We start from the raw sequence: 25,726 nt of genomic DNA, 5'->3' as shown, positions 1-25,726 counted from the left end.
CGGCTCACCGCAACCTCCGCCTCCTGGGTTCAGGCAATTCTCCTGTCTCAGCCTCCTGAGTAGCTGGGATTACAGGCACACGCCACCATGCCCAGCTGATTTTTTTTGGTATTTTTAGTAAAGACGGGGTTTCACCATGTTGACTGGGATGGTCTCGATCTCTTGACCTCGTGATCCACCCGCCTCGGCCTCCCAAAGTGCTGGGATTACAGGCGTGAGCCACCGCACCCGGCCCATAAATGCTGATCTTAATGAGAATGGTGACAATAACAGTGAGGATGATAAATATCCAAACGCTTTCATCTCCATGGACACCATCCTTATGTCATTGTGATGGGGAGATTCATCTCCTGCCCCACCCCTTTTTCAGATAGAGAAAGAAAATTCACAATAGCAGCAGAAGTTCTGATGAAAATAATGACGCTAGCCACTCATTTATATTGCATGAAACGTTAGTTTTCACACCTCTAACCCGTAGGGGTGGCATTATCTCCCCATTCTGCAGACAGTACAGCCAGGCATTGGGTCAAGTCCCTTCCCGGATGCCCCTTTTGAGGAGAAGGTGGGCAGGGGACTTGAGCTCCCCCAGCTGGTAAATCCCCTAACAAGGAAGAGTGTTTAATGTGGGATGTGGCGGTTACGTTTTGTGCTGCTGACAACTGCTGCCATTAAAGGCCTGGCCGGGCTCATTTCACACGGGCCCTCTGCAGTCCTGCTCCCTGTTTCCCTAATTATGCCATTCACTAGTCGCCCAGGCCCGCCTATGAACTCCTGACCCAGCAGTGAAAGACTTGGGATCTCATTACTAATCTCTTAAGCCATCTAGTCCTCCAAAATACAGCCATTTAAGTTGGAGGCCAAGGCTTTGGGGTGGGAGGTGGGGAGAGGGAAAGTCTGGCACAGAGACTTATGACATGACCATTTCCGCTTTCAGGAGACTGTGGCCTGCGCCACAGGGCAGCTGGCATGACTGTCTGGCTCAGCCCAGGGCAGGCCCTGTTGAAGGTCAGTGGCTGGGCCTCAAGACTAGGAGGCCCTTGGACAGGAACGGGAAGGACATCTGGGCCCACCTGTTTGTAATTTCAGGGGTGCGGGTGGGGGAATGAGGCCTGTGTTTGTTTTAATTATTATTATTGTTGTTGAAAAGGGAGGAAAAAAATGAGCAGAAACTGCTAACATCTGGAGGCTGCTGTCCAGCTTACGTAATCTGCAGCAGAGGAGGAACACGGGATCCCCCGCCAGATGGTCCGTGGGTGACTTTACAGCACATGTGCTACTTCCAAGAGTGAGATGCTGACGGGGTTAAAAGAGTGGGATGCAAAACCTTCCCGATAGTCTTAGGAGGTGAGAGGCCGTGTTGTGGGTGCTCCCAGGGATCTGTTTTCTTTTGAAAGAACCATTTCTTTTTGGTCCAGCCTAGGCTCAAATGTTTCTATGTCTGTCTCATTCAGTCACTCACTCACTCAACAAACATTTATTTAGCACTGATTTATGTGTTAGGTTTTTCACTCCCAAGGTCTGCATGAAGAAAATGGACCCCAGGAAAACAAAAGCAATAAAAATAAAATTTCCTTCTCCTAAAAAACTCTAAAACCCATAGGGGTGGGAGGTAAAAAATGAAGCAAGCAAACACTCTTAGAGAAATATGGTAGGTTCTGCATTCAAGCGCTGTGCAGGCTGAGGGAGGGGCTTAGACAAGGAAAGTGCTGAGGCAATCTATGCCTGAAGGCCGGATCTGAAAGGCAAAATCTTAATATCACATGGACTCTGAAGAGCAGGAACTGGAGGAAAAAAAAAAAAAGGCCAGAGAAGAAGAAAAACTCGGCCACAGCTAAGCCATGACAAACCCAGTTTCCCAAATGATGTCAGCAGCAGAGGTGTGAAGGATACGTTTGAGATGCTGAATATTGCTGCAAACACAGTTCTGAGCATGTGATTAAAAAAAATACCTTGCAAACTTTCTGTATCTTAAACTTTATTTTTGCATTTGTACTGAAAGAAATTAATGAAATGTTATGAATTCTAGATCAGAATATAAAACCAGTGTAGACTCTGGATCAGATCGAGAGAACACTTAAGTTCAGTCAGGATAAACACTCAACTCTAGACAGGAGCACAGAGCTTCTGCCAGCAGTAGAAAATTCTGAGGTATCTCCAGCTCCAGGTAAGAATCTGGAAAAATCATGAATTTTATTTCAGAGCCCAGAGGCATTGTCAGTTCTAGAGCAGTATGCTGAGCACTGAAACACCTCCAGGTTCTGGACCAGAATATGAAAACACCATAATCATAGAACAGGGCCAGGTAATGCCTTCTGCTCTATAGCTCCAAACCTGAAACTGACTGAGACTGAGACACTGAAGATGAAAAACACAAATCTACTTTGCTTTAATCCAAATACTTTCTCTGCTGGTTCTAGAGTGAAATCCAGAAACACAGCCAACTCAGGAGTAAAGCACTGAAACATGGAAATCTCCACCACTCAGCTCAGAGCTACTAAGACTAAAGGGGGGTCTTAGGAAGATTCTCCATCTCTTCTTGTCCTTTCTCTGGGAGCCCCTGGGCATTTATGGGTTAATCAGGAAAGTGATGACCACATCCAAGTTCGGTGCCTGGTCACCGAAACCCTTGATTACAAATAGTTGAACAGTGGTTAATGGCAGTCTTGACCACATTGACCTATTCAAGAAAGGTCAGAGGAATGATTTTTTTTTACTTAAAAACATCTGTCTTGAAAGAACAAGACTTTCTCAAATTCATAAAACTAGAAGTTTCCAGGTTGCTGTTTTTGTTTCCTCCCTTCTTCCCCCTTCCTCCTATTATTCAGCTTTCCCAATTAAGATCTGTGTGTTCCAAACTGTGTCGAAAACGAAGTACAAGTCACATTACCTGCAGGGAACCCCACTAGATGCCAAGATGTTCAGCAGAGTGCTCTGTCTCTGCATCCTGCTCCTCACTACAGACCTCAGGGTCCTCCCATCCCTTCCTATAGCCTCAATAGGAAGGGCTGGGAATCACTGCATGATTTTCTCTCTTCTTTTTGCTTTTGAAGAGGAGGTAGTACAGTTGTCTAGGTTGCCTTGAGCTTGATTTTTCCTAGGAAGAGGATCCAAAGGTTGCAATGCAGTGACGTATGCAAAGAACAGGCGGACAGCAGTCACTTATCTTTTTAACAGCATCCTGCACACCTTCCAATTCAAACAAGAACTCCCATTTTTAAAGACAAAAAGTGGCATTTCTCCCTGGCCTGGCCCTCCAGATTTCAGAGGTAGAAGCAGTGACTGTGATATACAAAACAGGGAGCTTTGTCCACCACAAGTGCAATGGACACTGTCGACCTATGTGTCCGCCACTCCATCAGCAGAGTTCTCTGAGGAACAAGGACCTTCCAGAGTGATGCTCTCCCCTAGGGGCGGCCTTGGCCAGGGCAACACACATCTGCACAAAAGCAGGGTGTTGAAGCAGCTGTTCTGAGATGCTGTGCCTGAGAATCTGGGATCCACAGTGTGAACTTCTCAACAACCCCTGCACCTGCCACTTGTCTGAATCTTCCACTAGGCACTGGAAGACACATACATTTTAAATCAAAGGAATGTGAGTTGGAATTTCAGCTTCTGCCATTCACTGAAAACATGGCCTTGAACCCTTCGTAAAATGGAATGTCTTCCACTGCAGAATGAGATGATGGTACCTATGTTGGGGGATTACGAGGATTAAAAGAGCTCTTGCATATGCAAATATTTAGATATACCCTACACACTCAAAGTACAAAATTGACATTTTCCTCCTTCATCACTTGCTTCTTCTTTCTTCCTGGCTGTAGCGGGACATGGTTCTGGGTTCAAATTCTAGACTTCCCTGTTCTACCACTGGGCCACCTGTAGAACTTGGGTAAGTGACCTAACCTTTGTGAGTCTTAATTTACTCCTCTCTAAATCAGTGAAAATTACAGTAGTTACCTCATAGAATGTTTACCAGGTTTAAATGTACAAAAACAGTGTAGGGTTCCCTACAGAGTGTAATCACCCTGATAGCCAAGCCATTTGGCTACTCATTATTATCTACTCATCATTATCAATTTCTGTGATTACTATTATGATTATTACTGACATTTGCCATTATTGCGTACTCTTTCCTTTTCCTCTCTTCTGTATTCCTTCGTCCCTTTTCTCTCCACCTCTTCTTCCTCCCTTCTTTCTTCCTCTTACTCTTTCACACCCTCCTGTGCTGGGCCTTGTATTGGGAGATCTCTCTGAAGGTGAACCACATTCTCAAGCCAGAAAGGAGACCCTTTAGGTTTCCATCCGTCTCTGTAGGAAGCCAATCATAGGAAAATTGCTTAGACCCCAATCTTTCCTGCAATAACAAGAGGCAAAGGGTAGAGCTTCTATCCTGGGACTCAGCCTCCAGAAGCTGTTTCCTACTTTTTGCCCAAAGCTGTTAACGGAGCAACAACAACAACAAAAAAGGTGTATTTATCAGTATTTGTCATGAAACTCTCTGTGCCAGGCCCTGTTCTTGATGCTGGAACACACAGCAGTAAGCACATCAAAACAGTTACAGAAAAACCCTTCTCATTGTGCAGTGAACATTCCAGGAGTGAGGATGGATTATGGAGGCACAGAGCGGCAGAAAGAACATGAGATTTGGGTTCAAGATAGGTTTCCGGTTCAGGATGTGAATTTCCTCCCCCAATTCACACAATAGCACTTATCTCCTTTGTAATGTGAAGGAGATGAACCAGGGGATTTCAGAAGGCCCTGCCTGCTTTGATCACTTATGGTACCAGCAGGAGGCTGTAACCTGGAAACATGAGGGAATCACTTGTAGACACTGATATATATGTTTAATAATTATATATTTAATCCAATCATAAAGGAGGTATCACTCAGCACATACTGTTCCCAGAAGCTTAATAAATTCCCAACATCACTTAATATATTCATCAACATTTTCTGAGTGTTATCCACACAGCAGACCCTGTGCTGGGCACGGGAAATACCTAAAGGCATAAGATGACAGCCCAATCCTTAACTGTTCGCCGGTCATTTGGTATGAAAAGCTGTAGACACAAGCAATGCACACTGAAAGTCAGCTTGTGCTCAGGCCTGTCTGATAATTCCGTAAGTATTCTGTACATAGAAGAGGAAGGCTGCTCGTAGGCTGAGGTTGTCAGGAGAGGGATATGTAAGAGGAGCCAGTTGAGCTGAACCCTGCAGGATAGTTAGGCCCTAAAAAGGCAGAGGAGCAAATGATGGTATTTTCCAGTCAGGAGAAAAGGAAACCCCAAGACATACCTGGAAATTGCAATTGGCCCATACTGCCTGGAATGTGCCCCTTGGGCCACGGGCTGTAAAGCAAAGGTAGAGATTGTGCATGGACTTGCTTGCTAAGGCTTTTGGATTTTATAGGCCATGGGGTACAAAATAGAAAGCTTCACAGGTGAGAAATCACTGAAACCAATATTTCTTGTGAATTACAGAGAATATGCTCCAAAAGCAAAAGTCCTCCAGTAAGAATTTATGCAGACTTAAAAGATTTAAGACATTGAATTACAAAAAGATGAGTATGTCATATCTCACTCTGGGAAAGAGAACTGTCACTTAAAAAATTCCTGGAGAGGCCAGGCGCGGTGGCTCATGCCTGTAATCCCAGCACTTTGGGAGGCCAACACGGGTGGATCATGAGGTCAGGAGATCGAGACCATCCTGACCAACATGGTGAACCCCTGTCTCTACTAAAAACACAAAAATTAGCTGGGTGTGGTGGCACATGCCTGTAATCCCTGCTACTCAGAAGGCTGAGGTAGTAGAACTGCTTGAACCTAGGAGGCGGAGATTGCAGTGAGCCAACCTGGTGACAGAGTGAGAAAGAAAGAAAAGAGAGAAAAGAAAGAAAAGGAAGGAAGGAAGGAAGGAAAGAAGGAAGGAAGGAAGGAAGGAAGGAAGGAAGGAAGGAAGGAGAGAAAAGAAAGAAAAGGAAGGAAGGAAGGAAGGAAGGAAAGAAAAGAAAGAAAAGGAAGGAAGGAAGGAAGGAAGAAAAAGAAAGAAAGAAAGAAAGAAAGAGAGAGAAAGGAGGCAGGGAGGGAGGGAGAGAGGGAGAGAGGGAAGGAAGGAAGATAAATAAACCTCTGGAGAGATGGCATTGTGATATGGTGTAGTGAAAAATACATGGGCTTTGGTGCCAGAAAGAACTGAATATACTCCTGTTCTGGAATTTAGAGTAGGGCCCTTTGTAAACATTTGCTTCCCTGTCTGTGAAATGGATACACAGTTCCCACCACACAGGTTGGTTATAAAGATTTGACGCAACGACAGGAACTGAATTAATTTAGGTGGTACTTGCGCTATTCCAAGCACTGTCCTAACTGCTTTAAGTGCTCTATCCCATGAAATTCTCACAATCTCCCCTTAATTATTTAATTTTACAGGTGAGAAGACCAGAGAGGGTAATTAATTTGCTCAAGATCTCAATGCAAGTAGCAGCCCTGCATGTAATGTACGCTAGAACTGCTCTGTCCAACAGGGGAGTCTAATGCCTACATAATAGACTATTTCAATTTAGTGAATTAAAACTAAACCAATTAAGTAGTTCCTCAGTTTCATGAGCCACATTCCTAGGGCTCAATATCATAGGTGGCTTGAGGCTACTGAACAGGACATTCATATGAAGAACATTTTCATCATCATGGAAGGCGCTACTGGACAGGTAGTCCGGAGTCTGGCCTGTGAACACTGAGACAATTTTGCCCTCTCTGAAACATAAACTCCTGGCTATAGCTCCTTGATGCATGCCAGTTTAATCTCCTCCTTCCCATTGCATTAAATTGATATTCTATTCCTGGAACCCTTGCCACCAGTCAGCTGCACTGCAGACATGGACATCACCCAGGTGGCATCTGCATCTCTGAAGGCAGCATCTTGCCAGGAGACAAGATCTCTTCCAAACCTGTCACTTCCCTAGGGGTCTCTCTTCCAGAGAGAAATGCAGATATCACGTAAGTGTCCCCTTCTACCAGCTGCACACATGTGCCATGTTTGGAAAAGGATTCTGGGGTGGGCAGAAGCCCCAAGGAAAACTTTCCTGGACACATGGCACAGGGAACCTCTCAGGAGGGACATCTCTCATGGGCCTCTCTGGGCCCATTTCTCCCTGGAAAACAAACATGTACAAATATACCCAGGATATCCTGGTGCTTGGGTCTGGCTGAAGAATTAGGCAGAGTTTAAGAAAACCGTGGTTGGAGTTTCTTAAGAGGAGGCAGAAGGCCCTTTCTGGTCTCATTCTACAGGTAACATACGCAGGCTAATTTATCAAAGTAAGGATGGGGAGGAATAGAGAGTAGGGAAGAGGGGGCTTGAAAGACAAACAAAAACAAATGAACACACACACAAATAAAAACAAGATCTTGTGCATGGCCAAGCTCTAACTCCCCTTGAAACCCCATCCTTTGGGGCTGGCTTGAGAAAGTTTACTTTCAGACTCAGAGAAATGAGTATGTGGTTTTAGGGACAGAATTCAATACCGCCAAAGCAGCAGGCTCAGCAAGCTTGACCAGCTATTGCTTCCTAAGTGCCTTACAGCCCAGGAGAGTGAATGCTGTTTACATTTTTTACATGTTTCTTGGGTACAGAACATGAAACTAAATTACACAGCAAAGGCCATGCTGGCCAAATGCCGGTGACCCCACTTAAATAAAAAAAAAAAAAAAAAAAAAAAAAAAAAAGAAAGAAAATGAAAGACAAGAACAGAGAAGGGTTTTAAGGGAGCCTGAGCAAATGACAGGGATAAAAGAAAGGCTTGTCGTCCTGACGCCAAGACTTAGAAAAGAGGAAGTGGAAAATGAAGGCAATGAGATAGGGGTAGGCCAGGATTGGAAGAAAAAGGAAGACAGAGGCCAAGGAATCTTCCTAGGTGGGCCATGGAAAGGGCTGGCAGGGTTATGTCTGGTCTCTATGGAGAATCAGCGGAAGTAGCCTCAAACCACAAAGCCCTGCTTATTTTTGGGCTTCAACTCAAGAGTCAAGTGTCAATTGAGACATGAATACTCACGATTCAAACCAGGCTCTCACCGTTCCACGTGGCACCTTCCCTGATCAGTCAATACACGTTTGTTTTATGCCTACACATGCCAGGCTCTCATCCCTTCATTACTTTCCTCTCCTACACATTTTTGTTCCTTCTGCAGATTCAATGTGTTCAGGGATAACATGGTTTAGAAGGGACGTGAACTGACATGAATTGGATGCCCAGCAAGACGTAGTGACGTACTGTACACTTTACATATGTTAGCTCATTGGACCCTCATACCATCTCACAGAATGACAGCAGGATCATGTGAAGATGAGGATAATTGAGGCTCAGAAAACTGAAGTCATTTGTGAGGCATCAGACAGTTGGTACTCGAGTCAGATAGACAGTACTCAAGTCAGGTCTTTCTGGCTTTAAAGCTTATGCTTCCTCTGTGAAACAATATGGCTACACTACAATGTTTTTTTCAGCTCCCCCCAAATGCCCAAATGGAAAAAAAAAATCACTTTCTAGATAACCTGTCCCTTTATTCAGGTTCAACCTTCCTCCTCAAAGGTTAACTTCTAATGCTAACTCCATTTGTCCTTGTATCACAGCGCTTTGCCCAGCTTTGTCTTTTTTTATTGGAAGAAGCTATTTTGGTGTCTTCCTTCCTCCATGGCACATAACGTAGTGCCCGAGACCAGTGGCTGCTTTGTGCAACCCCACGTTGAAAATGACCTTTTGGACACAGAAGATTCACAAGATTCTGTTGATTTTGAATATACATATCGGAATTATTTTATAACGGATGGGATTGAGAGGTTCAGGGAAGTTGTTTAAGTAAAGTCAAGCCTTAATTAAGTGAAGTAAGACCAAGAGACTCTCAAAGTCGCTCTCTGCTTAAATTTCTATGCCCCAAAGTCTATTCTGTTAGACAAAAAAGTCCACATGTTGTTCCTAATTGGATTTGTTCCTCGGTTGCCAAAATTTCACAGGCAGACAGAAGTGTTTCTTTAAAACTTTGTGGTTGCTACCAGAAGGAAAACTGCATTTCTAGATCAACTGTCTCATCCTTGACAAATACCTGCCATGGAGATGTTTTTACTCCTATTTCACAGATGAAAAATTTGGGTGGGGGCAAAGACAACTGACTTGCTCAAAGTCTCACAGCTAGTAAGTGGTGGACTCTAGAATTGACAATCAGGCTGATCTGATGCCAGATTTCATTTTTTATAAAACCCCCGTCACTCAGAGTCTTGCAGTCCAAATCCTAGGGCCAATCAGAGTGTCTAGTTTTTTGTAGATTTGAACAGATATTGAAAGAGTAAATAAGCAAAGGACGAATAGAAGAGACAGCTAGGAGGAGAATCTAATAGATCTCTTTGCTGGGAGCCCATAAGATTCAGTAAATTTAAAGTCTCCCACAGTCCAAGGATTCCATGACAAGTTTTGGGGTGATTATAGTGACCAACTCAGTGGGCTCCTTTCTGAGGCAGGCTCTGATTTTTACTTTTCTGGAGGGATTTTGGGTGCCCCACACCATGGGACAGGCTGAACTAGACCATGGTACTTTCTGTTCTGTCTCCTTAGATGACTTGCACACATGCTCTTGAAAAAATTATTCAGAAACCACCAGGAGAAACAGATCCCTTGAGTATTTGGGAAAACTGCTTGGAATTGTCTCTGAAATTTCAGCATGTTCCCTTCGCCTTTCCTCCTTCCACCACCATTGGCAAAGGCTCTCTCATTTCACTAATGAGAAGAGGCGAGTGATTTGGTGAAGGCCATAGCAGGCAGGGCAGGCAAGGAAGAGACAGACAGCTCCTTAGAAGTGACTTCAGCACTGCGTATAAAGTACAGGATTTCTTCCTGCTCTTTGCAAATAGTACTATCTAAATTGCATTGTAGAATTATCAATGCAGAATTTCCAAGTGAGGCTGTTTTCATGCAATACCAATAGCCTGGTGTAAGAAAAGAAAGAGGAAGAAAGAGTACCATGGGTGGGGTGGTTCATCTCCCCGAGACTCAGTTTCTTCATTTTGAGAGAGGAATATTAAGAATTCTCAGCAGGGTTCTTCTGAAATCTATGTGAAATAATACAGGGGCTGGCATGTAAGAAGTGTTCAACAGTTGTCGATCTTCTTTCCATGATCCAACCATGTTAACCCCCTGCTGAAAAACTCAAAAAAGCTCCCCATTGCCCTCAGATCATGTCAAGTTCCAAGCATTGGAATGATTTTCCTAACCACGTTTCCTAGCTCATCTCTCTTGACTTCCCCTTCGTCTCCTGGCCATTTTTTGATATGCCCCTCACAGCCCCCACTATGCGATTCCTTCTTCCCCTCTCCTGTCCTCCAGCTTATCCTTTTAGTTGAAGCTCAGCAATCACTTCTCCCTTACGTCCTCTGGATCCGCCTCTATGAGCACTCCCTACACTGCATCATAAGTATACGTGGAAAGATTTCTTATCCTTGTACCGTAGAATACCCTAGTGGGTATCTAGTCCCTTGTTCTGGGGACAAGGATGAAGAAGACACAGATGAATGGCTTCTCCTTTCCTGCTTCAGACTTGGCAGCCGTCAGAAAATATGAACATCTAGCTGGGCATGGTGGCTCATGCCTGTAATCCCAGGACTTTGGGATGCCAAAGAGGACGGATCACTTGAGGTTAGAAGTTCGAGACCAGCCTGACCAACATGGTAAAACCCCGTTTCTATTAAAAATATAAAAACTAGCTGGGTGTGGTGGCATATGCTTGTAATGCCAGATACTTGGGAGGCTGAGGCAGGAGGATCACTTGAACCCAGGAGGTGGAGGCTACAGTGAGCTAAGATTGTGCCACTGCACTCCAGCCTGAATGACAGAGTGAGACTTTGCCTCAAAAGAAAGAAAATGTGCACATCTTAAGATTCTCTTTCACTGACATTTTAAGGTTTCCTATGTATAGCACATAGCTTGTGACAAAACTGTAAATTGAGCAAAATTTCTTCTTCCTATTTGTCCATTTATTATTTTTATCTCCCCATGCCCCTGCTATAATTAGGCAGACATTCCAAGATCGCTTTTATAGGCAAGGGTTGGCAATTTAAAACACTTATGCTTCTCTCTTATTTTCATACACACATCTTAGAAAACTCTCTGGAAAGGGCAGTGGGTGAATGAACGTATGCCAAAAGCTGGAGATCTAAGCAGTATGCAAAAATTGTAGGAAAGAATTTTGGGTATTAAAGAGAGGGAATGCCCACTTTCACGGTGTTCCTTAAATGCATACCACATATTAAAAGATGCAAAAGACACTAGCTCTTTTAGCTTGTTCTCATGTGTCAGTCACTGAAGCAGGCTTGAGCTGCCTGGTCCTGTAGCTGTGTTTCTATTATGAACACAGTGGCCTGCATCTTGGTTCTACCCCTTATAGGGATGAGCCCCGAAGCAAGTTACTCTACTCTCTGGGCCTTTGTGTCCTAATCTGTAAAGTTAGAACAGTGATTCCTATTTTTATAGTAACTTTAGTAGGATTCAAGAAATTTGGTGGAAAGCCTGGAAGGACTTGATAAATGCTATTTTTATAAATTGTCTAGGATCTTCCAAAAGTGGGCAAAGGACTCTTCTATCCCACAAACTGGCTCTCATCCCTACTGGCTGAGAAAGCTGATAGCAGTGTGATTTCTTCCTCGGGGAAACTCCCTCTAGATCTTAAACTCTTGGGTCTTTGGCTACTATTTCTAGCAGAAAACACCCTTCTGATGACGTAGTAAGCTTTATGAAGGCAGTAAAAGAACCAGTACTTCTTTAAGTTTCTCAAAGTGCCTGCTGCAGTTCAGAGTCTGCATTTGCTGACGCAACTATGTTTAATTCAACAAAATGTTGACTGAGCTTCTGTTCTGTGTGGGTCCCTAGAGCCAGCTTTTGGGGGAATGCATAAAAGGAAACCCAACATGAACGAGACAGGGAATGAACATTTGTACTACCCATCAAGTGAACATACCAATTACAGAGTGTTTTCTCTGCCTCCTTCATTTCTACCAGGTAGATATTATCCACCTTAATCTCCATGAGGTACACGCTATTCTCATTTTCTACAGGACACTAAGATTCCCAGAGGAGTAACTTACTCAAGATTTTCCATGTCAGAACAGAATTTATGAGAGCAAAGCCAGATCTGCATGGTTCCTACTTCACTTCACTTCTCATCAATGCCCATGCTCTCTCTCTCTCTCTCTCTCTCTCTCACATTCCTCAATGCAGGACTCAAATATATTTCTGTTTGATCAAGCGAATAAATAAATTAATATATAAATTGTCATATCACAAGACATACTATGGTTTGTATTTTATTTATTTTATTTTTTTGAGACGAAGTCTCCCTCTTGTTGCTCAGGCTAGAGTGCAATGGTATGATCTCAGCTCAATGCAACCTCCACCTCCTGGGTTCAAAGGATTCTCCAGTCTCAGCCTCTCAAGTAGCTGGAATTACAGGCGCCTGCCACCATGCCTGGTTAAATTTTGTATTTTTAGAAGAGCAGGGGTTTCACCATGTTGGCCAGACTGGCCTGGAACTCCTGACCTCAGGTGATCCACCCGCCTCAGTTTCCCAAAGTGCTGGGATTTCAGGCATGAGCCACCGTGCCTGGCCTGGTTTGTATTTTAGTAGAGGCATGAAGTATTATGGATGGGCTAAGGAGTAATAGTAGCAACTCAAAATGAAGTGGCAAAGGACTAATACACCCAATTGCGTGTTAATGGGACATAAAGCTAGAGAATCAATTACAAAGAAAACAGGGATATCTAGGTCTCACCTGACTTCTAGTTCAGGAATCTTCTGTTCAGTCAGCAGCCCAGCCAGAATGCCTTATGATGGGGAACTTCTTATATCACAATGCACTACATCCCACTGTGGATATTTCTCATCCTTTGAAAGGTTTTCTTTACTTTGGCCCTCAAACTACTGCCCTGGAAATGCTTAGTCTAAGTTTTGCCCTCCAAGGATTAACCACATAAATTTGTTGGTTGACTGATGGTTTGTAATCCCTTAGGAGAGCACTGTAAATTCCAGATAGCCTTAGTATTTCCATTTCCTCCTCAGGCCTCTGCAAAGGAGGGAGGTGCCCCTTTGGATAGGAGGAAACAGACTGGTAAAAATGCTGGAGGTGGGTGCAAAAGGAAGGAATACAACATCTCATTTTGGCAGCCTTTTGTGTAAAGCATTAGAGAAATGTGAAACGTGGAGACAAAATAAGAACAATATGAGATCTTTGCAAGCACTTAACCCAAACCAGGTTTTGAGGTTCCCAAAAGAGATACAACTTGATTTTTTTTGGTTAATTTCCATTTTTTGTGTGTGTCTCAGGAAATTCTTGATTCCAGCTGGGCCAGGAAGGTGTATGGCCAAAATATCCAAAGAATGTCTCTTATTATAGGATGTTCAACCAAATTTACACAACCAGGAAGCTTTGATACTTTTGATAAGGTTTGGATATGAGACTCAGCGTTCAGGGTTAGCTTTGGCCTAACCAAATTTGGGGATCTTTTTTGAAAAGGATGAATGAGAAAGACCGGAAACTATTAGATGCGGCAGGCTTTTACAACATCAAAACTGAGGTTTTAATTAATATTCTCAAGCCATATAGTGCAATGCATGTTATTTCTTTGCAGTAGTCATAGAGATCCTGCAGACTTGTTGTGATAAGAATGTGTCTTTCATAGAATTCTCACTTCTAAGTCTTGTACAGTGACTAGGTCAGAGGCTGGGTATTTCAGTTCTTTGGTTTCCTCCACAGGCTCTAGCACAGAACTAGGCACACAATCCCAATAAACATCCGTATTTATCATTTTTATTGCATCAGGAAAGACAGGAAGTGGGACCAAGCTGAATTATCCATCTTAATTTCCACAAGGTAGATGTTATTCTCATTTTCTATAGGACACTAAGATTCCCAGAGGAGTAACTTACTCAAGGTTTGAGTAAGGAGGAATTGCATAAAGGAAATGGGAACGACTTCATTATTTCATCATTCCCTAAGTTCATGGAGTATCCTAGGGATCTCCAGGGTGCCATGGAATAGGGCCACCTTGTCAGGGAATGGGAATAGCCTGAATTTGAAGGTATGGGCAGTGATTGTAAGTTTGCTCAAGGAGAATACAAGTACCACATGAAGTCTGCACAGTGACACTCCACACTGAGATCTATTCATCTAGGAGTCTTTCTGCTTGTTTCACAGTGAAGTTTTCTGGGAATCCAGCTACTTCCAACTTTTAAATGTGACCTCATATTCCCAAGGGCCCACTGTCATTCATCTTCCATGAGATTCTTCTAATCCTAGATTCTTCCCTTATGGGCTATGTAACTTATAGGGAAGCCACTGTGTTCCTAAGCTTCTCCAAGGCAGACAACAAATCCTACCTTGAAGAATGACAAGGGGATTGGCTATAATGTGCATACATGTGTCCAGTGGCTGGTGGACCTCGATAACTACTATTTCCTTCCTGCTATTCTCTTATATCTGCTTTGGTACTGCCATGCTCCTACAGGGCCTTTTCATGTGTAGATTTGTATGTGTATGTTTGTGTGGGGGGGTGGGTAGGTGGGTGTGTGTATGTGTGAGAGAGAGAGACAGAGAGAGAAAGAGAGACAAAGACAGAGAGAGAGACCGAGAAGAAGGAAAGAGAGAAGAGGGACAGTACGAGCATCTGGGGGGAAGGTGAGACGCACATGATACAATTCCCATCTTATTTCTAAGCCCAACTCCTAAGAGCCTCCCAGCTCCCCCTCTCAAGCTATCAACATCTTCACTGGAAGCCCTGACAGGGTGAAAATTAACTACCAGCCTCTTCTAATCACTGTACAAGGTAATGAAGGGCAGAGTTATAGTTTCTCCTCATTCTCTGTTGTTGGAAGGGAGGTATGTTTGCTCTTCAAGAATAGCCTTTACCTCTAATTATACAGGCTCTGTGTGTGTGTGTGTGTGTGTATGTGTGTGTGTCGGAGACTGTGCCCATGTACATGTGTATGCGTGTGCATGTGCCCCTGTGTGTAGTGCTGGTGGTGGGGTGTGTATGTGTGTGTGTATGTGTGTGTCTGTGTGAGACTGTGTGCCCATGTACACATGCATGTATGTGCATGTGCCTCTGTGTGTGGTGGCGGTGGTGGTGGTGGTGGTGGTGGTGTGTGTGTGTCTGTGTGAGACTGTGTGCCCATGTACATGTGTATGCGTGTGCATGTGCCTCTGTGTGGTGGTGGTGGTGGTGTGTGTGTGTGTGTGTGTGTGTGTGTGTTAGAATGACTTCTAGGCACTTGCTTTCAGATGAGGAATTCAGGAGACTTTTGTTCTGCTGCCCTCTGCCTGGCCCTGCACCCGGCCTGCACACATATTCCCTCCCCTGACCCTGTATTCTCCGGCAAGCTGATCTCATTATGGCAAATTTAGTTACAGCTGAAATCTCCTTGTAACAAAGATTATGTCCAAGCCCAGAGTAATGGAACCTAGTCAATTTCATTAAAATAAAATTGGTTACAATGAATAATTCAATAGGATGATTTTGTTTCCTCATCTCCTCTTTGTAGATCGAAGAGCTAGTATTTATAATGATTTTTTAAATTGGATTTTTGTTTAGGAAGAGATAATCACCTGTAATTCCTGACAGCCCCTCCTTACAAGATTGTAATAATTGCCCCATGAAGCCTGTTTTCAAGTGCTAAGACTGAAACATTCTTTCTCTCTTTTTCTAACATTAGTCGCAATAACCTTTGGGTGATTTTTAAGCACAGCTGCTACCTCAACTCTTGCTCATGGGAGGTTCCGCGTGTGTTAATAATTCTCTTGTTTGAAGGTTGTTTTTAAAACATTTCTAAGAACTGGATGCAAGTTTTGAATTTGGAATTCCTGGTTCTCTTGCTGGCCCCAGCCCTGTTGTTTCTGAAGCAGGACATTCTATGTGATAGAGAGGTGATACTTGAGTGTTGTCTCTCAGTGCTGTTAATTTGCATGTGGCAATGGTGTGTGTGTGTGTGTGTGTGTGTGTGTGTGTGTGCGCGCGCATGTGTATCTACAGGCAATAAAACACACATTTGCTGGGCACCTATCTAGATCCCGTGCTTGAAGATGAGGGGACAAAGATGAATAAAACTGAAACTTGTTCTCAAAGAACCAGCAGCCTAATGGGGGAGCCAGACACACAAAGAGATACTTAAGAGTTCAGTGTGATAAAGGCAACCACACAGATGATTCTACCAAGTACAGAGGCGGCACAGGGGGAGGATGAACCCTAGCCATTCATCTCTCCATGGGCTTATTCATTCATTCGTTCATTCATTCAGCAGGCTGGCACTATGCATGTTAAGCATCAGAAAATGTCATGTTACCATTTGCTTCCACTCTCCTGAGGGCATTCAAAAATAAATGCAAATGAACAAAGGCTTTAGTAATGTAAACACAAACAAAAAGTGAATGAAGAAATAATCAAATACAGGCAACAACTAAAAATGAGGTGATCCTATTCTGTATCTCGCCCATTTATTCTTCACTGGACCCCAAAGGAAGGTCATCTCTTTCTTTCATCTAGAAGCCAGGCATACCCCACTGAACCTAAATCAAGAAAGCAATATTAGAAAGGAATGTCCGAGAGTAGCAGCTCATCTGCAAGACCAGGAGGCAGGTTGGTCTCTGCAAAGCCACTAGGCCAGGCAGCCAGAAGCACTGAGTCATGTGTCTGGGAAATGTGAGTCTCAGGGAAGGCAGGTGCTTCCTCGACAAGGTAATTGGAAAGGGGGCTCTCGGGACAGCATGGCCATCTCTAGAATCATACAAGCACTGGTGGCCCCAAAACTCTCACTCCCTGGACCAAGCTGTCAGTCCCCTGGGAAGAACTATGGCACACAGTGCATTAGGGGACTGAGGCATGAGTCACAGCTTCATAGAATTGGGAAGGTCCTTGGAGATCAACAAGCTCAACTACTCTTTATTTTAAGGATGAGGGAGAAAAACAGGGCCCAGAGATATGAGGAAACTAGTCTAAGGCCACAGAGCGAATTACTGTGTAATTACTGTTAGTTCAGGGAGTGCACAGCTTGATGCCCATTAAAAAGTGAGACTTCCAATATAAATTCATTCTTACCTTACTGAAGTCCATGATATATACAAAATGGAGTTCTTTCTCCAAATATTAGTTATAACAGGCAAGGAAACAGTAGGACAGTCATTACCCCATCATACAATGTTCCCTGCCCTAACAATTCCAGATGTAATCCTTTACAAATGGTATTCATGAAGCTCTAACAGTATATTTAATAAAGCTATGCTCAAGTGGCCACATCCAATGGCACTGCCTTAGAGGTGAGTAGCATTGCGTGGCATAGTGGAGATTCTGAATGTCTGCAGGAAACATCACATATTGCTAGGATCTTACCTGGGATGTAGCTGGCTGTCCAATGATGACCCAGCCTGGGCATTGCTGGTCTTGATGAGACACTGAAGCATTGGATGCCCATTGATCCAGGAATCCCTGAGGTGTGTAGACACCACAGTCCTTAATGCTGGTTTTTTGTTCGAATTCCTCACATACCCCATCACCATCATGGAAATAGCACCGGCTGGGTTCATCTGCAGGTATAGATGAAGAAAGAGAGTGAATAAATAAATATTTGTTCTTTGGCCTCAGCTATCAGCAGCAGCTGTGGAATCAGACCACCAAAACCACTGGCACTGGCACTGTCAAGCCCATCATCATTAGTCATGATGGACTATTACTCAGTCTTTAAAAAAAAGAGGGAAATTCTGTTGTCTGCAACAACATGGATGAACCTGAGGGTCACCATGCTAAGGGAAATAATCCAGTCACAGAAGAACGAATACTGCCTGATTCCATTTACAGGTGGCATCTTAAGTAGGGAAGCTCATAGAAGTAGAAAGTAAAATGGTGGTTGCCAGGGTCTTCGGGGAGGAGGAAATGGAGAGTTGCTTTCCAGAGAGAATGTGGTTTCAATTGTGCAACGTGAAAAAGTTACAGGAGTCTGCTGTAAAACAGTGTGCTTATAGTTAATGATATCGTACTATACACTTAAAATATGTAAAGAGGGTAAACCTCATGTTGAGTGTCTCTGCTGTGATAACAAGTTCACAAACACTTTCATTACTCTAAACAACCCTCATAAAAACTTTTTGAGAAAGGCCAGGCACAGTGGCTCACACCTGTAATCTCAGCACTTTGGGAGGCCAAGGCGGGTGGATTAACTGAGATCAGGAGTTCGAGACCAGCCTGGCCAACATGATGAAACCCCGTCGCTACTAAAAATACAAAAAAATTTAGCTGGGCATGGCGGCAGGCACCTGTAATTCCAGCTGCTCAGGAGGCTGATGCAAGAGAATTGCTTGAACCCGGGAGTCGGAGATTGCAATGAGCCAAGATTGGGCCAGTGCACTCCAGCCTGGGGGACAGAATGGGACCCTGTCTCAAAACAAAACAAAACGAAAAAATATTTGTGAGGAAGATTATTATTCTTCCAGATGAGGAAACTGAGATTCCAGCAATAACTTGACCAGGTGACACAGTGTGTTAATAGCTGATCTGGTTCTCCAAATTAGGCGTTCACTTTCCAAGTTCTGAGTGCATTATTTGACACAACAGAACTTCATGGATGCAAACTGGGGGTTATTTAACTCCAAAGAAGATTTCAGTTTGGCATTAAAGCATGAACTGATTTACAAGGGACACTGACTTCACTCCCAGCTCCAAAACCAAATTGCTCTGTTACTTTGAACAACTCTCCTTGCCTCTCTGGGCTCACCCATCAGAGCAGAGAAAGAGGTTACACTATTGAGACCTCAAGAACCCTTCCTGCCTAATGCTATAGGCTTCTAAGGGCTTGTCAGATACCCTAGGAGTTTTAGTTAAAGACCAAGTGAATTCTCAAGTTCCCATGTCATCTAAACCACAGCAAGGGTTTCTGTTTGGAATGATTTAAAGCTGCAGCTGGCTGCAATGATTCTCACTTAGCTGCAAGGACAAGGATAACAGAAGCACAAAGCTAGCAGTAGGATGCCTTCTAAGTAGGTATGACCTATGCATGTTTCTTGATATTTCAACACAGAACAATACAAGGAAAAACCTCAATGTGGCCATCCAAAAGAGATCACCTTGTCCACCTTTTTACTAATTCTAGCATCAGCTCTTCTGTGCTATTTTCCCAACTTTTCTAGGCAAAGCTAAATACCACCTCCTGTGTGGGTGCCTATTTTATAAAGATTTCTATCTTAACACTTATCACACCGTGCTGCTATTAAGTCTACATGTTGTAGCACTTCTGAAAGATTCTGAGCTCCTTGAAATATAGTTGCTAGTCAGTGTCTTAGAGTTACTATATAATTGGTGCTATTAAAAATTATGTCCAGGCAAAAGGAACATATCCTAGGAAAATCTGAATCTCTCAGGCAAATCAGGATGTATCGTCACCCTAAGGCTTCTGCTTTATTTAGAACATTCTTTCACAAAATAATGGAGCGGAGCTCTGGAGAGGGCACTGAATTTAGGGCCAAAGACCAGGGTTTGGTTTCTATCCCTTATATTAGCTATGTAACTTTGCACAACTGGCTTTACTTATTCTTGGCCTCTGCCCCCTGTCCCTAATCTGTAATGTAGAAATTATAGTCTCAGCCAGGATAACCTCTCAGGATAACCATAGAACTCTAATAGAAAATGAACATAAATGTGTTTTTTATATCCCAAAATAATCATCGAGAGAGAAAAAAAATACTCTTAAGGGGTCAATTTGCTTCTAAGTGGAGGAATTAAATCAGCTTGTGAAATCAGTGCTCACTTGAAATACTTTCAAGCAACTTTCTTTCCCCTAGTGGGAATGAGCCCCGGTCAAGGAGAAACAAGACAGATTTCTATGATGCTATCTGAAAAAAGGAGTCATTGAATCCTGGGGCAGCAGAATGCTGAACTTCTTCCAAGCTCCAGGGTCCCTTGTTTATTTGTGCCAACGCTTTACCTAGCGAAATACTATCAAAAAAGCCAGAATAGGGCTGGGCACAGTGGCGCATGCCTGTAATCCCAGCACTTTGGAAAGAGCCAAGGCAGGCAGATTGCTTGAGTTCAGGAGTTCAAGACGAGCCTGAGCAACATGATAAGACCTTGTCTCTCCAAAACATACAAAAGTTAGCTGGGCATGGTAGTGTGCCCCTGTGGTCCCAGAAACTCAGGAGGCTGAGGTGGGAGGATCGATTGAGCCTGGGAGGTCACGGCTGCAGTGAGCAGTGATCACACCACTGCACTCCAGCCTGGGTGACAGAGCAAGACCCTGTCTCAAAGAAAAAAGAAAAAGAAAGAAAAAAGGAAGAAAGAAAGAACGAGCAAAAGAAACAGAATAAATCAATTTATTATAAGTCAATTATTTAAGAATGGGTGTAAGCCGGCCAAGAATGCCAGTGACCAATAGTATTCATGGCAGTTCAACCACAGGACAACACAGGCTCAGCACTTCTCAGTAGCTCCAACCTCTTGGTGAATGTGGCCAATCTACATAGATAAAACCTAGGCCCAGTCGAAGACTGACCACCATAAACCCAGAGTTTACTCTTCAGAAACCCAATACAGAGAATTGGAAAGAGCAAGAGTTTGACATCAGGCAAAAGTAGGAACAAATCTGAATTCTGCTTCCTGTAAGCACTACAAAGAGGACATAAATAAAATAACCTAACCCTTCTGAACTTCATTTTCTTCATCTGAAGGAAAAAAATGGAGGTAATGATATTTACCCAGAGTTGTTGCAATGATTTCAGATGATGGTGGGTACAATGCTGGCCCCTTCGTACATTTTATCTAATGCAAAACTGAGAGCTCAAGGAGGAAGGCATCTGCTTCCAGGTCACAGAGAGTTATGGTAGCAGGGCAAGAAATAGAAGACTGGCCTTTTTACACCTAGCAGAGAAATCTTCCCCCTACATGCCATGGCTACAGAACAAGAACAACCTCTTGGAAATAAGAACATAGGGGTGCCCTGACTCTTGGTATCACTTTCTTCTCCTCCAGTATAAAGAAAAATAAGGTAAGATTATATTCTCTGTAAGCATAAGATCTATTCTCTAAAATGACTTAATTAATTTCCTTAGCAGAAAACCTCTCAGAATGACAGAGATTGGGGCTAGATTTAGTTCTTCTGAAGGCTAATTTCTTCCTGATTATGTTTAAGACCACAATAAATTTGTCTGCCAGAAATCAGCAGAACCTGAGAATGGAGGAAAGGTAGAAATAGAAATAGGTAGGTAAACAGGTATGTAGGTAGGTCGGTAAGTAGATAAATGATATATAGATTGATAGGTAGAGGAAGGGTTAAAAGACAGAAAAAAAGATGGAATTAAAAAGAAAACAAGGGAGAGAGAGAGAGAAGGTGCAGTTTCTTCTCCAAGATTCTGCTGACAAAGCTATTGTGAGTCCCTTTTTAAAATAACATCCTTGGACACAGCTCTTCAGTTTCTGTTGCTACCAGTGTCCCGAGGGCCCTTCAGCTACATCTGCCAGCTCGTGTCTGGGGGATTCTCTCTCCCTCTCTACTCCCTCTGTCCCCAGCACAGAAGAGAACAGAGTGAGGAATGGAATACAAATGTGCGGCCAGAAAAAACAAAGACAGTAACAACAAAACACTAAAACAAACTGGTCTTCTTGTTTTTATTACATCAGTTTGCTCGGTGCTCCTTAAATACTTTATGCTAGATGCTGAGCAGGTTGTAGTGAAAAGAGTCTGAAGTCAATATCAAGGTCAAATAACTTCCATGTGGTAGCTGGGTGCCATTGATAATAATACGTTTCATTGGAAGGGGTACTTTGAAAATTATACACAGACATACACATGTATGTGCACACACACACACTTTTAGACTCATACACATCCTGAAAACATAATAGACTTTCAATAAATATTTGTTGAATGAATGAATGAATGAATGACCAAAATCTGGCATCCCTGATATATATACTCTCATCCCAATATAGTTTCAACTCTGCACCCTTTGACTATTTTCTTTAGACTATGTCTTAGGGAGAAGGAAATGGAGCTGTAAGCCAAGTGGTGACTAGCTTACAGTGGGATTGCACTGGGCATTCTGATTTCTCCATTCTACACCATCTTCCCCTCACATCAGGGAATTCCTCATTTCATATCCATTCCCTTTCATGTGGTGACACTTTTAGAAATCTGCTCTATCCAGATAGGAGACTTGACGTGGGTGGGGTGCCATTAGCAAAGTCTGTCTTCCCCAGTTGAGCTTTCACATGCCAGAAGCTTTCTTTTCCTTTTGGAAGAAATGAGCTCAGCTTCAAGAGCCTGAGGCAAATGGACTTTCTGTAAGTGGACAGACATAGTTGATGCTGCCACAAAATGACTTATTTTCATTTGTCTGGAGCATTAAGGTGAAATGTTATGCCCCTGAGTTTCTAAGGCATGTCTGCAGGACACTACTTAAGATACACAGAGATCGTTATTCCCATTTGAAAGCTTGGAAGACCAAATCTTAGGAAAATGAGATTTGTATACCTTGAAGTGTAAGTAAAGGCTCAGGTTACAGCCATTGTTAAGAATTCTTATCCTTGAAGTCAGAACCCCTGGATTCAAGCTCCTGATCTATCTCTGATTATTGGTTAATCTTGGACACCGTATTTCACCTCTCTATGCCTCAGTTTCTCCATATACAAAATGAAAACAAAATTATATTTTAGACTTTCTCAACAAGGTTCTGAGGATGATCAAATAGCATAACAGACTGAGATGGGAAAATAATACTGGTCTTAAAGACACAGGGTCTATTTTTAACAATGGTGTTAATGAAGTTGGAGTTGGATAAGTCTTCTTAATTAGAGATTCTACTTTTCTCTACCCAGCCCTAGACCCTAAGGTATCTTGAGGGATAGAAATGATCAAACAGGATGCATGAGCTATTTTTAGTATAAATGTTAAGGAAGCAACTAAACAAAAGAAAAAAGTAACAGCCTAAGGAAAAGAATATATTGTCTAATATTGGAATGATTTCAGCTCAATTGGTGGACAATAATTAGCTGGATTAGAAACTTTGGGAATTTATGACATCACTGGAATCACTCAGGTGACAGAAATAGCTAAAGAGACTAAAGAGGTCAGAGCTGGAGAAGGGAGGAAGAAATTAAATTATTCGTGTCTTCTCAGTACAAGATATTAGGGNAGTGACAGAAATAGCTAAAGAGACTAAAGAGGTCAGAGCTGGAGAAGGGAGGAAGAAATTAAATTATTCGTGTCTTCTCAGTACAAGATATTAGGGATGGTTTTCACAAGGAAACTTGCCTTTACATTGACTCTCATCAGTTTCAAGATGTTGAACAGGTAGTCATAAGTTACTGGCTATCGTAAAAACTAACTGAAGCCAATGTGTTCTTCAAACAAGGCTTGAGACAATGTGTATTCTGAAGGATAGTGAGATAATTGAAGGTGTTTTGGCTATAACTCTTCTACCTGACATAGAAATCTTAGCATGCCCTTCCTTTGATAGATCCCCACTGCTTGTAAAAGATCATTTTCCTTAGCTTGGCATATATGACCATCCATAAGCTGTCCTCTTCATGCACATTCCAAACCAACAATTCCATTTCATTTCTCCATGCCCTTATAAAGGTTGTTTTTCTCTGCCTGAAATGTGCTTTCCATTCTTCACTGTGCTAACTCCCATTGGTTCTTTAAGGCTCAGCTAGAGGATCTCCTTTGCAAGTCTTCTCTATTCTTCATCCTTATTTTTTCCTGATTTCTACCCTAGCTGAGTGTCATTCCTTTGTTCTTACGGTAATCCACTGCACCATGCCACCTCATCAGACCCAATTTTCTTCCTTTTTTTATTGTACTTTAAGTTCTGGGGTACATGTACAGATCTTGCAGGATTGTTGCATAGGTGAACACATGCCATGGTGGTTTGCTGTCTCCATCCCCCTGTCACCTACATCAGGCATTTCTCCAAATGTTATCCCTTCCCAGCCTCCCTACCCCCTGCTGTCCCTCCCCTACCCCCCGACCCCCCAGTTTTCAATATATAATTCTGGGAGCAAAATAGTTTGTTACCCTTAAGTAAGTCTTAATATTACTTTTGGAAATATCTGATTTCACTTTTTATAATATCCACTGGTATTGACTAAACATAACTAGTATGAAAAGCTATTGAGGCTACTAAGCTTCCAGCCCATTGATAAGTCATAAAGAAAACCAAACATACACAAAACTACCTGTAGATGGGGAGATGAAAGTTATTAGTCACTCATTTAGAGCTCAAGAAGAAAGCAAAGATTTTGAATGTGCACTCTTCTGAAATGAATCAATTCCCCAAAAATGAGTGGATTTACCTGTCTTTCTAAATTTCTTACAAATAAAGATAAGACAGCTTTTGAGAAATTAGCATCTATTTCTATTTCTACCTATTAAAACAGTGCTTGACATTATGATATTCTCGTTTAGTGCAACGATTACTATTCAAAAAGGTCTTTAAAGACCAGGAAAAAAGTAGCATATTTTAAGTTCAGCTGTTTGTTTAGAGATGGGTCCAATAACAACAGTCTTTATGCCACATCACAATTCATCCAAAAAGCAACAAGAAGAAAAACCCACACACACAACAAAGCACAATCTTTGCACCTAAACATCAGCTTCTTGGAACAGGGGGAGCAGGAGTGCTTACCCGCTGAAGGTTTACAAAGGGGAAGAAGCTTGGGTGGGACTGGAAGGTGGCTATATATTGGCATATGTTTCCTCTGGAACGGAAATATGTTGACTTTATATAGCCTGTCTTTCAAAGGCTTCGTGTCAAACCCACATTGTTGACCTCATTTAATCCTATTCAAACCAGGGTTTGTTCTCAACCTCCTCAACCAGATCAGCCTGCCCAGAGTAGAAAAGACAGGGTAGTGAGGACTCCTAAGGCACCATGAATCTGCTAACAAGCTTCAGATGCCGATTAGGTCTACTGAATCAGAGACACTTAAGTTGGTTTCTGGTTCCATCAAAGGTTGGCCACACACCCACATGGGCCAGGACTTCCTCCCTGGTGTTTCACTGTGCGAATCAAACATCCTCCAACAGACTGAAAGCACAGGAAGAATGTCCCTGGAAGTAGTCACATTATCACACTAACTCTACACTCAGGCCCATCAAGGAAAGCTCTTTCAGTGCAGTCCCATATTCTATCTACTTAGCTTTTACACACTCAAACCTGGCTTTGCATCTTTCTTACTTCAATCCCTTCTCACAAAGCAGCCTACGAATGATGTATCTAAAATATGAATATTTTCATGTTTGAAATACTGAATAGATTCCCACAAAATTTAACTTCCCCAACAAGCTTTCAAGTCCTTTTGTAATTTAGCTCCAATCTTCCTGTTTATTCTTAGTTCCAACCACACCTCCACCCTCAAATGCATACAGTTCTTTCCCAGGACTCACATCTCAGAGTATCTGCCCTTACTTCTTTAGTCTGAAAGGCTGGTCCTGCCTTTAAGTCTTCCATTAAGATTTAATTCTAGCAACTTGACATCTCTCAGCTCCACGACATCTCTCACTTTTCTACATCACTGCTTGTCTAGCACAAACCAATTCCCTCTATTTCCTGTATCATTATTCTCTTCTTCCAAACAGCAAAATAGAATACAGCCCATCTAAAGATTTAAAAGTAAAAAAAAAAAAAAAAACTTGAAAAAATTCAAAGTTTTAAATTA

General features: G+C 42.7%; 1 protein-coding gene across 1 annotated transcript in view; it reads right to left on the bottom strand.

The window, feature by feature from the left end:
* Nucleotides 1–25,726, bottom strand: part of PAPPA (pappalysin 1) — a 255,350-nt gene that overhangs the window by 80,744 nt on the left and 148,880 nt on the right. The window contains exon 10 of the mRNA XM_017504315.2: nt 17,414–17,607. Within this exon, the coding sequence (XP_017359804.1) occupies nt 17,414–17,607 (194 nt within the window). The remainder of the gene's footprint in view (nt 1–17,413; nt 17,608–25,726) is intronic.

This window comes from Cebus imitator, unplaced genomic scaffold, assembly GCF_001604975.1.
Source record: "Cebus imitator isolate Cc_AM_T3 unplaced genomic scaffold, Cebus_imitator-1.0 Scaffold320, whole genome shotgun sequence".
NCBI classification, from domain to species: Eukaryota; Metazoa; Chordata; class Mammalia; order Primates; family Cebidae; genus Cebus; species Cebus imitator.
This window is presented reverse-complemented; position numbering and strand designations above follow the sequence as displayed.